The sequence below is a fragment of the Astatotilapia calliptera genome, chromosome 22 (genome assembly GCF_964374335.1).
Source record: "Astatotilapia calliptera chromosome 22, fAstCal68.1, whole genome shotgun sequence".
In the NCBI taxonomy this organism is placed as follows: Eukaryota; Metazoa; Chordata; class Actinopteri; order Cichliformes; family Cichlidae; genus Astatotilapia; species Astatotilapia calliptera.
The window spans coordinates 25331735-25344042 of NC_137442.1; the positions used below are offsets into that span (position 1 = coordinate 25331735).

Genomic DNA, 12308 nt, shown 5'->3' on the forward strand with positions numbered 1-12308 from the left:
CTCGGCCCTGAGTGGCTGCGTGACGTCAACCCCAGTAACACCAGCAGGCCTTTGGCACAGCAGCAGGTCACCAGTCCACTCTGATATGAAATGCCCTCCATATTTGGTGCTTTGTCTTTCATTAACTCGTGGCGTTTGAGATTAAAGAAAAAACCAGCTGTCGGGACACTCTGTTCACACTGTTTATTGACCAGTTTCACACACATGAGGACAAACAAAAGATACACTGAATGAGGAACGCCCAGGCAACAAAGAAGACAAAACTGTACAAGCAAAAAAAAGTAAATGGGTAAAAGGTCTGAAAGAGTCTTGCATGTAGATCTAGTGGTTGAAGGCAGCTGTGGGTGGGCGTGGGTGGCCTGATGCGTTGCAGTGCATCAGGTGTGACACTACAATACTGAGGTTAGAAAGTAACAAGGCTAAGCTGAGGGTGGCTAACAACAAATATGTTCCCCCTTCCCTGTGATACCACTCAGGGGTCTGGGTGTGTGCCCTTATTACATTTATGATGATGTACAAGCTTTAAAGAAGGTATCTCCTCAGATGCTGCCAAGAAAAGAGGGCAAAGTGTGAACCACCAACAACCAGGAAGACTACTGGATACAAGAACTTGGAAGGGGGCAGTCTGGGACACCCAGTCTGGGTAAGGGCTTATCAAGCTGCAGCATGGGTCATAGCTGTGACGGTCATACCATAATTACATGATTAAAACATCCTCATAAAGTGACTTGAAAGTCTTTTGAGGTGTGCTGCATTTGGAAACATTAACACAAACACACCTTGGGGATGGGGGTGGGTGGGGGGGGAAAGGTTCCATGCTACTGTAAAGCTGCGCACTTTGATTTCCACGCGAGGAGCGACTGTAAAACGTCTTTAAAACGGTTTCCTATATGACTTCTCTAAGCGTGTGTTTAAAACAGGGAAGGGTCTGAGAGCCGTTTTTCAGTTCCCTCCCTCTTTCCCTCCATGAGGTGGAAAATGAACTTTGCTAGAGCGCCGATTGCCTCATGTTGCCACAAACCGTTAGTTTTCACCCCTGCGTATGTCAGGTAAAGAAAGCAGGCTATCTGCAACATTCATCTCCCCGTTTGAGAGGGGGTTGGTGGTGGGGGGGAGTGGGTATTGCGGTAACATCTGACTGTATTCCTGCGTAAGAAACAGCTGAGGCTGATGTAATACTGCTGTGCTGTGGAACTTTAACTAACCAGATGGTGAATGATTGAGATACTTGCATTGTACATGGCTACTGCTCACGTAGCCTCCAAATTTTTGTGTAAGTGTGTTCATTTTATTTTGAGAGGCGAAGGGGAGGGGGCTGAAAAAAAGTGCCGCAGCGTGCACTCTTTGGGAAGCAAAGCCACTGAGACATTCAAGAACATGGCGGTGCAATTTTTTTGTTTTGTTTTGTTTTTTTGTTTTTTTTAAAGCAAGTTCACTTTAAATATGTACGAATGTGTGTCATTAGGTGATTGGGCTTAATGTGTTGAGGCCCGGGCTTCTCCTTGGGCATTATCACTGCTGGCTGACCCCCATCTGCTGGTGGTCGGGCCCGGGTTCCCCCTCCATGTCAGCGTGGTAATGCTCAAAACTGTCGTCCTCTAAGTCTGGGAGACCCAGCAGCTAACAGAGACAGGGAGGAAGAGAATGCAGTGTTAGACCATGAAGTGTGTTTACGTTGTCTCTCTCTCTTTTTTGCTAACTAACATCACAAAGCAAACAAACTCAGTGTCTTTCAGAAGAAGCCTTTATGTCAGCGGTCTAGTTTCTCTCTCTTCCACTAAATAAACAATCCTTCCAATTCTGCTCAGTTATTCCTTGATTCACTGCTGAAAAACACACCTTGCAGTGGGAGCGTTATATAATATGATACCCTTATCACGTCTGTGCAGTTACAGCCAGAAGGCAGTGAGCTCAGTTTAGCATAAAGACTGGAAACAGCAGGAACAGCCCAACTCTACCTCGAAACAAGTAACACATTATGTAAAGCTTTTTTTGGAAACTAAACATTTTTCATTTCTTTGACTTTTTCTCCAGTTGATACAAAACGCCTTTTTCTCTTGTGTAACTTACTATCATCTAAATGTGTCTCCAAGCCTCACCAGTTTCAGGTTTGTAGAGTTATTTATTAACATTGATTAAAATATTATAAAATTAAACATTTTCATGCAGTTTTTTTTACATACACTTTTTTAAAAAAGGCAAAAAATGTCCTGGTAATATTCTGCTAGTACATTATCCATTTTTTTACGCAGGCTTCCATAAATGGTAAATGTTAAATTCAATGTGTGGAATAGAATACGTGAAAATATCCGTAAAAAATTAAAACGGTACATTGTACTGTACCTTTACAGATATTCTTACTGTGTAAGTACGGTGTAAAGCGTTAAATTTAGCGACAGCTGTTCAAATGAAATTCACCTGATTGATATACACTCAGTTTAATCCAAATTTATTTTCTTTCATGATTAATTATTTGAATAAATCTTTGATTTGATATATTTCAGATGCATTTTACACAAAATTATTGCTTCACATTTGTGACGGCAAAGAAGCGCTGTCGCTAAGAGTAGTGAAACTTGCAATACTTAAGTAAATAGATAAATGGATTTTTGTTTTTGTGATGATAACCTCCAAGCAGTAACAGCCCGATCCGGCGGGGAGGTGTGGGAAGCCAGATCGGGCGCCCCCCTTCCAGCTCTCCTATCTTGTCCCTCTTGTCTTACTTCTCTCCATCACCTTTTCTATCCCTTTAAAGAAGTTAGGCTCTATAAATGCTAAAGAGTTAAGTATTATTTCTCAGTTGCAGTGAATAGATAGGATAAAATAAACTGTAGGAAACTAAAAAGAAGAAAGAATAAGACAAATAACAATTTCACATAAACCAGTGACACACTCCTGATCAACCCTGGCAGGGCCTCCTTGGATGAGGGTGTCTAGTGATAATGGCCGAAACACCCGATGAATCCAAGGTCCACTACTGACGATGTGTCCCAAATCTTAATACGATAACCTAGATCAGATCTCTAATCCCCCCCAAAAAATGGCAGGTTAGCTTGGGTAAAAGACCGAAAGTTGAGGCACACAACGATGTGTGCTGCTGGTAAAGTTTCTGGGCTGCCTTTCCTCATAACAGCCATCCCTCAAGATTCTCACCATTTAAAGCAAAGCAGTATTAGGAACTACAACATCTAGTCCTTTTACTGAATGATTTTTAAAAACTGATTACTGCTTGTTACACCTTTTAAATATGTTATTTACCAAAAAACTGCTTCAGATTTACATTTGGGGAAATAAAGATCATTTCTCTTATTCCTGAGAGACAAGAAAATTGCACAAATGCACAAAATCCTCGAGTGATAAACAAGCCAACAGTGAAATGTCTGATTTCTAAGAGTATGTGTTGTGATGATTTTGAGAGAGAACAGAATTTTTCAGGACTGCAAAAGACGCAGCAAACAGAGCCGTGGCTGATGCAGTGTGTTGGGTACAAAAACCAAAAGTGAAACGCGACCCTGGGAACATCCCCGCTTCTGTTCCTTACAGGCCTGAAGGATGTGAAGACTTTCTCCAGCACCTCCAGCAGAGTCTTCTTCCCGCAGGATGAGATGTAGTCCTGGGCCAGCTGGAGGAAGGGAAGGCAGTCCTCGCTCTCACTCCACACATGCTGCACACACAGATCATGAAAATCTTTCAATTTCTGTCCATGCACTTTAAACACAATAGAGCACATGATGTAACAGTGTCACACTTCCTCCACTGGTGTAGCCTCATGTGGGCTGTACACAACTTAATTAATGGATAAGTGAGCAAAACTGAGTCACAGGAGATTCAGCACAGGAAAAAAAAACAGAGCAATGCAACTAAATCTGAGAAAGACATGTTGTCATGATCTTTGTGTTGATACACGGTCTGTTGTTTTAATCCTCAGTGTTTCTTTTGCTTTTTGGGGGGATTTTTACTTCCTCACACTGCTTCAGTAATGTTGAGGTTCAGACTTTACATCATGACCGATTTTGTGTTTTACCGCATGGTCAGTGTGTTTGGGATCAGTGCCATGCTTCAGATATGTTTTACATACAGTTTAGTTGGTATTTTATGTTAAATAAAAATCTCACTGTGCTTTTTTGTTTTCACAATTCCATCAGTTTTGACAAGATCCCAAACACCACTGGCTGAAATGATGCACCACATCATGACGGAGCCTCCACCGTGTTTCACAGATGGCCGCAGATGCTCACTGTTGTGCCGCTCTCATGACTTCCTCCAGGCTGCTAGCAACAAACTGCCTAAAGATGCCATTTAAAATTGGTTCTTTGCTAAGTGTCCTGTCACATGTAGGGGTGACACTGGTTTGTCCTTTGAGTTAGGTTCTGTTTTTGATGCTCAGTGTTAAAAACATACCTCTGAAAATGAAACACGGACTGGACTGAAAGTGAGTAAAAAAGCAGCTGAGGTCCAAAGAAATCCTGGAGAACTGCTACTCAAGATCACATTAAAACATTTTTGGCTCCTAAAAAGCAAAATGTAATCAGATGAGGGTGGCTTGAGGCTTTTGTACAGACTTCTTGAGATCAGACTACTACACAATTCCCATCTCTGTGAATTAGATACAATCTTCTTAGACAATAAAATGGTAAATGGCCTGCATTTGTATAGCGCTTTTCTAGTCCCTAAGGACCCCAAAGCGCTTCACACTACATTCAGTCATTCACACATTCACACACACATTCATACACTGGCGATGGCAAGCTACAATAAAGACAATAACTGCCTTACATTGTCTGTATTTTAGGTCAAAACGCACAAACCACAGGTGCAGTTTCGAGTCGGGATCAGTTTACAGCGTGGGCTGACAGTTTAGGCACACCTCAATGGAAATGGAAGCGAGTGTGTTTATGGTCAGCACAAAAGCACGGTGAATTATCACCATGTAAATCTGATACATCAGATGTACGAGTTCCACGCTGATTAAAATCAGCTTCCTCATGAGCACATACTGTCGGCCACCTCAAAGCCTTTACAGGAATTGTTAGATAAATACTGATGACAAAGCCCATTGGAGCTGCTCTATTTGGCTCATGTTTATAGTTATAGTTTAATTAGAGTCTAAAGGCCACTGTGTTAAGTTATGTATTAGGCAATGTCGTCCGCTAAACCAAATCAAATGTGCAGAATGACATGGCAAAAAAGGAGCAGATGCAAAACAAACACAAAAAGTTGTTTTACATGCAGCCGTGAGGCTTTGTTGGTTGGTTGGTTATTGCAGCATTTGTGGTACAGTGATCATCGTTATCCTAACATCCTGGGGAAAAAGACAATGAAATTTAATCTCAGTTGAAAACTGAAATCCCTTGAGTACTTCATTATACTGCGTCATCTGTTGATTAGTCCCTTAAAATCTCATCAAAAACTATCTTAATGTCATCACTGCTGATGATTCAGTGAAAATTCAAGATAAGAACTGCAAGAGTCAAGAGAGAGAGCGATTCATGTGAAATGGTGCGAAACAGCCCAGGAGGGGGGAATGGGACGGACTCTCACATCAGCCAGCGTCTCCACTGAAACAGCTGACCCCACCCACCAAGCACAGCTGTGTGCGTGACTCTGTAATTGATTGTACGGCAGCTACAGCTCTGATAAGCAGAGGGGCGTCTGTGGAGTCACGTGGAACGTTCAATTCTTCTTGTTTTTCAGCAGCTGAACGCCACAACGGGTGATGTGGATTGCTAAAAACAAACACTACTGTATCATATCCAGAGGGAAATTACAGGGAAGGAAACAAATTATCGTTATGGTTATTGTTATGGTGCAGCTAGGTGACAAGATGATGCCCTGCATGTGTGTGTGTGTGTGTGTGTGTGTGTGTGTGTGTGTGTGTGTGTGTGTGTGTGTGTGTGTGTGTGGGAGAGAGAGAGAATCAGAGAAAAACAGCATGTGAGACGTCCTGCTCATAGCAGTATTGATCGCGGGGAGAGTAACTAGATCTCAAGAGTCCTGCAGAGAGACAGAGAGTTATTCAAGCTTATTTAAATGTGCATAGCAGACGCTGAACTGTTAGTGTGTGTGTGTGTGTGTGTGTGTGTGTGTGTGTGTGTGTGTGTGTGTGTGTGTGTGTGTGTGTGTGTGTGTGTGTGTGTGTTAAAAACAGAGAGAGAGAGTGGCAGGCCTGCAGCAGTTGGCGAGCACCAGATTAAAAAGCTGTAGAAAACTGTGAGCTGAGAGAGAAACAGAGAGAAAAAAGGAAGTTGGTGCTAAAAGACATCGAGTCACATGATGCATTTAAGCACCTGCGCTTTATGTGTGTCTGTGTGTGTCAGAGAGACTGGGTAATTAATTGTGCAGCAGCTATAAACGTCACAGTTTCTTCACGCACAGCTATGGAAAACCCCGGCTCTAATGCTGCTCTCCTGTCTGCAGGATAGTCCAGACAATGCTTGCAAACACACACAACGCAGACAGGGACATAATGTGATATTGACCGAGCAGACGCCCTGGCTCCTGGGTCATCACCATCTGCTCCCCGCCCTGTTGGCCCCTGTCACTGAGCAGGAGGAGCGAGGAGGGCGGGCCTGGCCTCTGGGGCTTTAGGAGTCATAACGCCACCACTGCAGCACACTGATATATGATACAGCTATGCTTCAAGACAGCATGTGGCTGATCACAGCAGTGCTGGAGCTACAAAGACACTGAGCTCACAGCATAGCTGCAGTGTGGTTGGAGGTTTGGGGCTTTTAATGAGCCCATCTAGTTTCTTTAGAGTGGTTAGTGCACGCTGTTTTTAAAGCAGAGTCTCTTGTTTAGCAGGGGCGTATCCAGGATTTTTAAAAATGTGGTGGCACGGGGGCCAAACGAGTCACGGCGGCCCCATCAAAAAATGGCAGTTGCTTCGAAGCACAACATTCAACTGCAAAGAAACTGAGCTAAAAATTTCTCACTCTTGTCTTATTTTTAAGTTCACTTTTGAAAAGTGATGAAGCGAAGGAAGGGTGGGTGGTTCTTCAACCACGCCCCTTTTATTTAAGACCTTTTCAGAGAAAACACCAGGAATCAGTGTTTCATAGCAGTCACAGCTGTTTGGATTATCTTCTAAGGAGGCACATTTAGTCAAAGTAAATCAAGTGTTAGAAATAAAACGTCAACTGGTAAACTTTGCCGTCTCTAGACAAACATTTCTAATAAGAGTAGGCTTAACCTGAAACCCAGCAGCAATAACTCTTTCAAAATAAAGGCATGATGGCAAAAATGTAAAATATTTTTTGCATTTGTGACAACAAGCACTGGCCTTTAAAGTTTTTCAAGTAATAAAATTGCCTTCAAATAAGGGGAAAACATAAACGCTCGAAATAGGAAGCTTTTATTTTTATTTCTAAATCAATTTCAATTTAGAAATAAAAATGAACTGTTTAGTGTCGCAAAATCCACATGATGGCGACGGCTTTTATTATGAAAGTCATAAGGCTTTCCTGTTTTGTGCCCATAGCAGAGTTGATTATATGTTGGATAAATAAGCAACATATACACTTTGAGGGGAAAGAAGGGCGGTTGGAGGAGGGGTGGGTGAGGTGCACCCAAACTGAAATGACATCATCCCCTCCTCTCCTCTCCCACATCCATCAGCTAGAAAACCCGGGCCGAACGCACCTCCAGCCGAACCTCGACACACCTAGGAGAGAGCGCGCAGAGACGAGGCCTTGCAGGAGATCGAGCACTTACAAAGCTGTCGGTGCCGCCGGGACACAGCACGTAGAAAGAGACGCCGGGCTCTGCGTAAAAGTCCAGCCGCCTCTCGTCGTCCTCCTCGGCGAAGATGAGGTCGAAGGGGTTACCGGAGCACCACTTCTCCGCCGCCTCCACCAGATGCTTGAACTCCATCCTCTGTTATCCGCTCTGCGGTGTCCCTGGTGTCTCTGTCTCTTTGGCCGTCGCGGCGATGATGCTCAAGACGCAAAATAGGCCTAACAGCTGATTTGCCTGCAGCATCAGCAGCCTCCACTATACCGCATCTCCCTCAGTGCGCCTTCTGCATGGCCCGGGAATAAAGATAACGCTGTTGGCGCACACAGCCTAGCGGGGTCTGGCGCTCATCCGTGCTCAGAACCCCATTCCTCTCTTCCTCCTCACGTTATGAAATCAGCCCTTCGGTCGCATGCATGCATACGCAGGAGGACGCTGGAGAAAACGCGATGACGACGAGTGGAGCCGGGCAGCCGTCCATAACGGAGACGGTATAAGCCTAACCCTAACTTTCTCACTGCTGGCACAGGAGGATGACAACGCCAGCGAAGCGTTTAACCTGCTCTCATCACCCACAGAGCTGAGATCATGCGACAGCCTGCAAGTCCTGCCATACTTCCATATGAAAGAGTGTGAGGTCATCATATATTAATGGGCCATTGCTGCCATGACACAGTTACTGGTTTCTAGTGTGCAAGCAATAAAAACACAGACACACACACATTTTCTCCGGTTTTCCATCCAAACAGACTTCCAATTTTCGACATTATGCCAACTGCATCTCTTCTGAAGGCCACCTGATGTGACCGAAAGCACGTGAGCGCCCGTCATCTTAAAACGGGGTCAATTGTTAGATTTATGTCCCACCATGAAGTGGTATGTCCTCCCGAGACCCAGCCTATTCATTTATGTCCTCTGTAATGGACATTTGCTTTTGGGTCTATATTTTTTTGACTTATTTGAGCTACCGTACCAGGTCCTGATATTGATGCTCAATAGTGAGTTTAGGTGGCCTGTTTTAGCTCCAAAGAGGCAGGAAATCACAAGTTAAACTGAAAAATGCTTTATTTAAATAATGGAAATAGCTCACCTGATACAGACTCAATGCTGACTCATTTTTGCATTAAAAATGATTAAGCCATAATTATCACATTTGTTCATTTCACAATATCTGTTTTAGACAAAGGGAACTGTATGTGTCAGTCAAACTCAAAAAGAGCCACAAAATAAATAACCTGTTAAAAGTCAGCATGTCTTACATAGTAAGCACTGATCTTGCTATAATAATAAGCTGAAATAAGCACTATATCAGCTTTACTGGCAGCCAAAATAAGTGTAAAATATTTCCAAACTGTTCCATTTTCTTCTCTGTTTACTGATGACCCTTAAAAACTATACTGGCATGTAGCCCACACAGTACTGGGAACCACTCTTCTGCATAAACAGTGTGTCTACAGTGTTTCCATTAATCCAGCCCGCTTCCATTAGTGCCCCCCGCCGCCCAGTCTGACTCTGCCTGCTCCACGGAGTCCTCACCAACAGGGGGCGAGCGACACCCGTGAAACCAGTAACTGTTGTACCTCCCATAATGGGCTATGTCAAGTTGGAACGGGTCTAAGAGGAAGTCTGTTTGAGATAAAAGAATAATATTGGGGAAATTTGGTAGATTGCGACAAAAAACAATTATTTATATTTGTTTTAAAATTGACATGACCGAATATTATCAGCACATGGCTTACTTCAAATCCCACCTGTAGCATCCTGCTAATCTGATTCAGTCAGTAATGTTAAATAAATACAAAACATATTCAGTGATAAACTAATATTACAGTATGGGGATGTATCTGCAGGGTGTGGTTTGAAAGAATAAGTGAATAATAATAAATGAATAGATATAACACCACTGGATTACTGCAGATCATATCAGTGGGAATGTAACTTTCCTACACTGACTCTACTTGATATAGATTGTTTATTCAAATTCAAATATCCAGCAGATCATTTTAAAAAATAAGTATTCCTCCAGTCATAACCATAAATCAATTAATAAAATAATTAAATTATATTAAAAAAAAATAGGGATAAAAACATTTAAAGATAGCAGAGGATAAAAGACTGTGGCAGTACCAGAAGTGTGAGTGAGAGAAGATGATTTGAGGGCTGCAAAGGTCCGCCCGGACTGCAGCATGGTGAGGAGAGCATTCTGCTCCTCTACCCAACCAGTAGGCTGTGGCGAGGATGTCTAATCTAACTATCAATTCAAATACTGTACTTTGTACTCTGTATCATTTGTTCAGTGCCTGGTCTTTGTAGATCAGTTGTGTTATGACAAGCCAGGGATTTTAAACATATTTTATTTCATGGGCAAAGGTGAGCAGATCAATCCAAATATTAATAGTATCAATAACAATGCTGGTTTTGGATCGATACTTTGTTTCTATCCTCTAAGTTCACTGAATTGTGTGAAGTCACTTCTTTGTGAATTAAAACATATACCATATATAAAAATATACATATAACGGTATAACGGTAAGTCTTTTTGTGTTGACTGTCAGGTCTATTTTATTCATAGCTTATAGCACATGTAAACAACATATGTTGTGCTTTAGGGACAGGTACATTTACATATCAGGTCTCCAAAAATAAACAGTTTCAAAATGCATAAAACGCTGAAAGGTGTGTTTTTATTGTGTTAACTCGTTATTGTAGAATCACAGTGATTTAGTAGACATTAAAGTGTGTTCAGAATTTGCAAACTTCTGATGAGTCATAAATCATGATACACTGCTAAGCTGTCTTTAAAGATGAAAAGTATCAGTATCTGTATTGTTATCAGCAATACTGGCCCTATATTTACTTAGTATTACATAGTATTACTCTGTAGTATGAATGGCAATAGGGAACGTCTTTAAAGACGTGTAATTCTGGTAATTACCAGAAGAAAAAGCTGCTAAACAAATTAAAATACATTTAAAAGGTAAAGTATTTATGCCGTCCTTTGCATTTTCCAAAGCCGTCCAGTAGTCCGAAATGGAGTCTTTGCTTGGCTAATTCTGGCCCCCAGGCCTCATGTTTGCCCGGGTTATAGACTAAGCTACAGAGATGGGAAGTACTGTAATCTAATTACTTTTTCGGGTAACGAGTAAGGTAAGGGATTACTATTGCAAAATAATTAGATTACCGTTACTTTTTTTGCTTGATGCATAAAGTTAAAAGACTAAAACTAATAAAACAAGTTTTAAAAAAGGACTTTTCCATTTGATTACATTTTGTATGATGAATTATGCAGAAAAAGTAGAATTGGGCTGAAAGATCTATCACTTTATTACCTATTCAGGTTGTAAATCGTGTTTTTAAAAAGTAACTAAGTAATTAATTACTTTTGAAAATAAGTAATCAGTAATGTAACAGGATTACTTTTTGGGGGGAAGTAATCGGTAATTAGTTACTGATTACTTTTTTCAAGTAACTTGACCAACACTGCTAAGCTACCCACCGCTATAGATCATAAGTAATTAAAATGACCTACAGCTGTAAAGCGTGGTCAGTAAAATTCCCCAACTGGTACTTATGGCCAATGATCAGTGGTCAATGGCTGTATCCCAAGTCAGGGTCTGCAGCCTTATGGGCCGCATTTTAAGGCCGATTATGTCGCAGCGACGCGACGAAGGTTGTCCCAATTCAAAGGCTGCTCGAATTGCGGCCCTCAAATGCGTCCTTAATTTCCCTGAATTTTAAGGATGTGGCGGTGTAGACTTCGTGGCCCAACATATCCCAGAATGCATAGCGCGGCGCTGGGTGTGGATAATTTTGCCGGAAAAAAACGGCGGATGAGGGGCGCCCGAAGAGTAAACTTTAAGTAAATACTGAATATTATGTCACTTATTTATGTGCAAATGTTTAATAACGAAGAACACTAAAACATTACTGTTGGCCACATGTCGGCAAAGTTATGTGACGTTTGTACTAACTTGGTTTTAAAGCCTTTACTTTAAAATATACGCCGTCCAATAGCTGACCTTAATCTTACAGAGAATGATCAAAGCTCATGTAGAAACAAACAAACAAATGAACAAAAGATTTTCTCCTTCATTTCTGTCAAACAAAGCTGTATGAAACGTTTCCAGCTGTTAGTATCATGGTTGCTAGGCAACCTGGGCAGCGCGACGGAGGCTAGACCGTCCCATTTTACAAGCCTCGCACTTCCGGCCTTAGCGGTCTTTGAGTACGCGGCCCTTGTGGGCCGTTAATTGGGATACAGCCATTGATCGGTGGTTGCAGATCAATGGTCATGACAGTTTGCAATGATCAAGAAACTGGCGTCAAAGCCCACTGTTCATTCAGTGTGGGAGTTTCAGTCATTGTGTAAATGGACTGTTTATAAGGCTGGGCAAACCTGTAGTCAGCTGAGACAGACGAAGTCACTTGTATAAGTGACAAAATGTTTCTCCCACTGAAAACGTTAAGTCCAGATTCACAAAATCAACCTTGAGGGATGTCCTTACCTGGATGACTGAGCATACATCAACAGATCATGCATGTGATTGTTTATCGGTAAAATCGATAATACGTTT

The 12308-nt window shown here is 42.0% G+C and overlaps 1 protein-coding gene across 1 annotated transcript; it reads right to left on the minus strand.

Annotated features, from left to right (window-relative positions):
• Positions 1-168: 168 nt before the first annotated feature.
• On the minus strand, positions 169-8350 carry mturn (maturin, neural progenitor differentiation regulator homolog (Xenopus)). Its single transcript, XM_026155635.2, has 3 exons — positions 7714-8350; positions 3542-3664; positions 169-1620 (listed from the first exon to the last, which is right to left on the minus strand). Exons 1-3 carry the CDS (start codon positions 7870-7872, stop codon positions 1513-1515), a joined length of 390 nt encoding a protein of 129 aa, XP_026011420.1. The 5' UTR covers positions 7873-8350; the 3' UTR covers positions 169-1512.
• Positions 8351-12308: the final 3958 nt, after the last annotated feature.

What these genes read in the sequence shown, in the direction of transcription:
- mturn (XM_026155635.2), bottom strand. Translation starts at nt 7,872, where the DNA reads ATGGAGTTCAAGCATCTGGTGGAGGCGGCGGAGAAGTGGTGCTCCGGT. An exon ending in CCGGCGGCACCGACAGCTTT is followed by an intron (nt 3,665 to 7,713) that starts GTAAGTGCTCGA and finishes CTGTGTGTGCAG; the next exon opens with CATGTGTGGAGTGAGAGCGA. An exon ending in TCTTCACATCCTTCAGGCCT is followed by an intron (nt 1,621 to 3,541) that starts GTAAGGAACAGA and finishes TGTCTCTGTTAG; the next exon opens with CTGCTGGGTCTCCCAGACTT.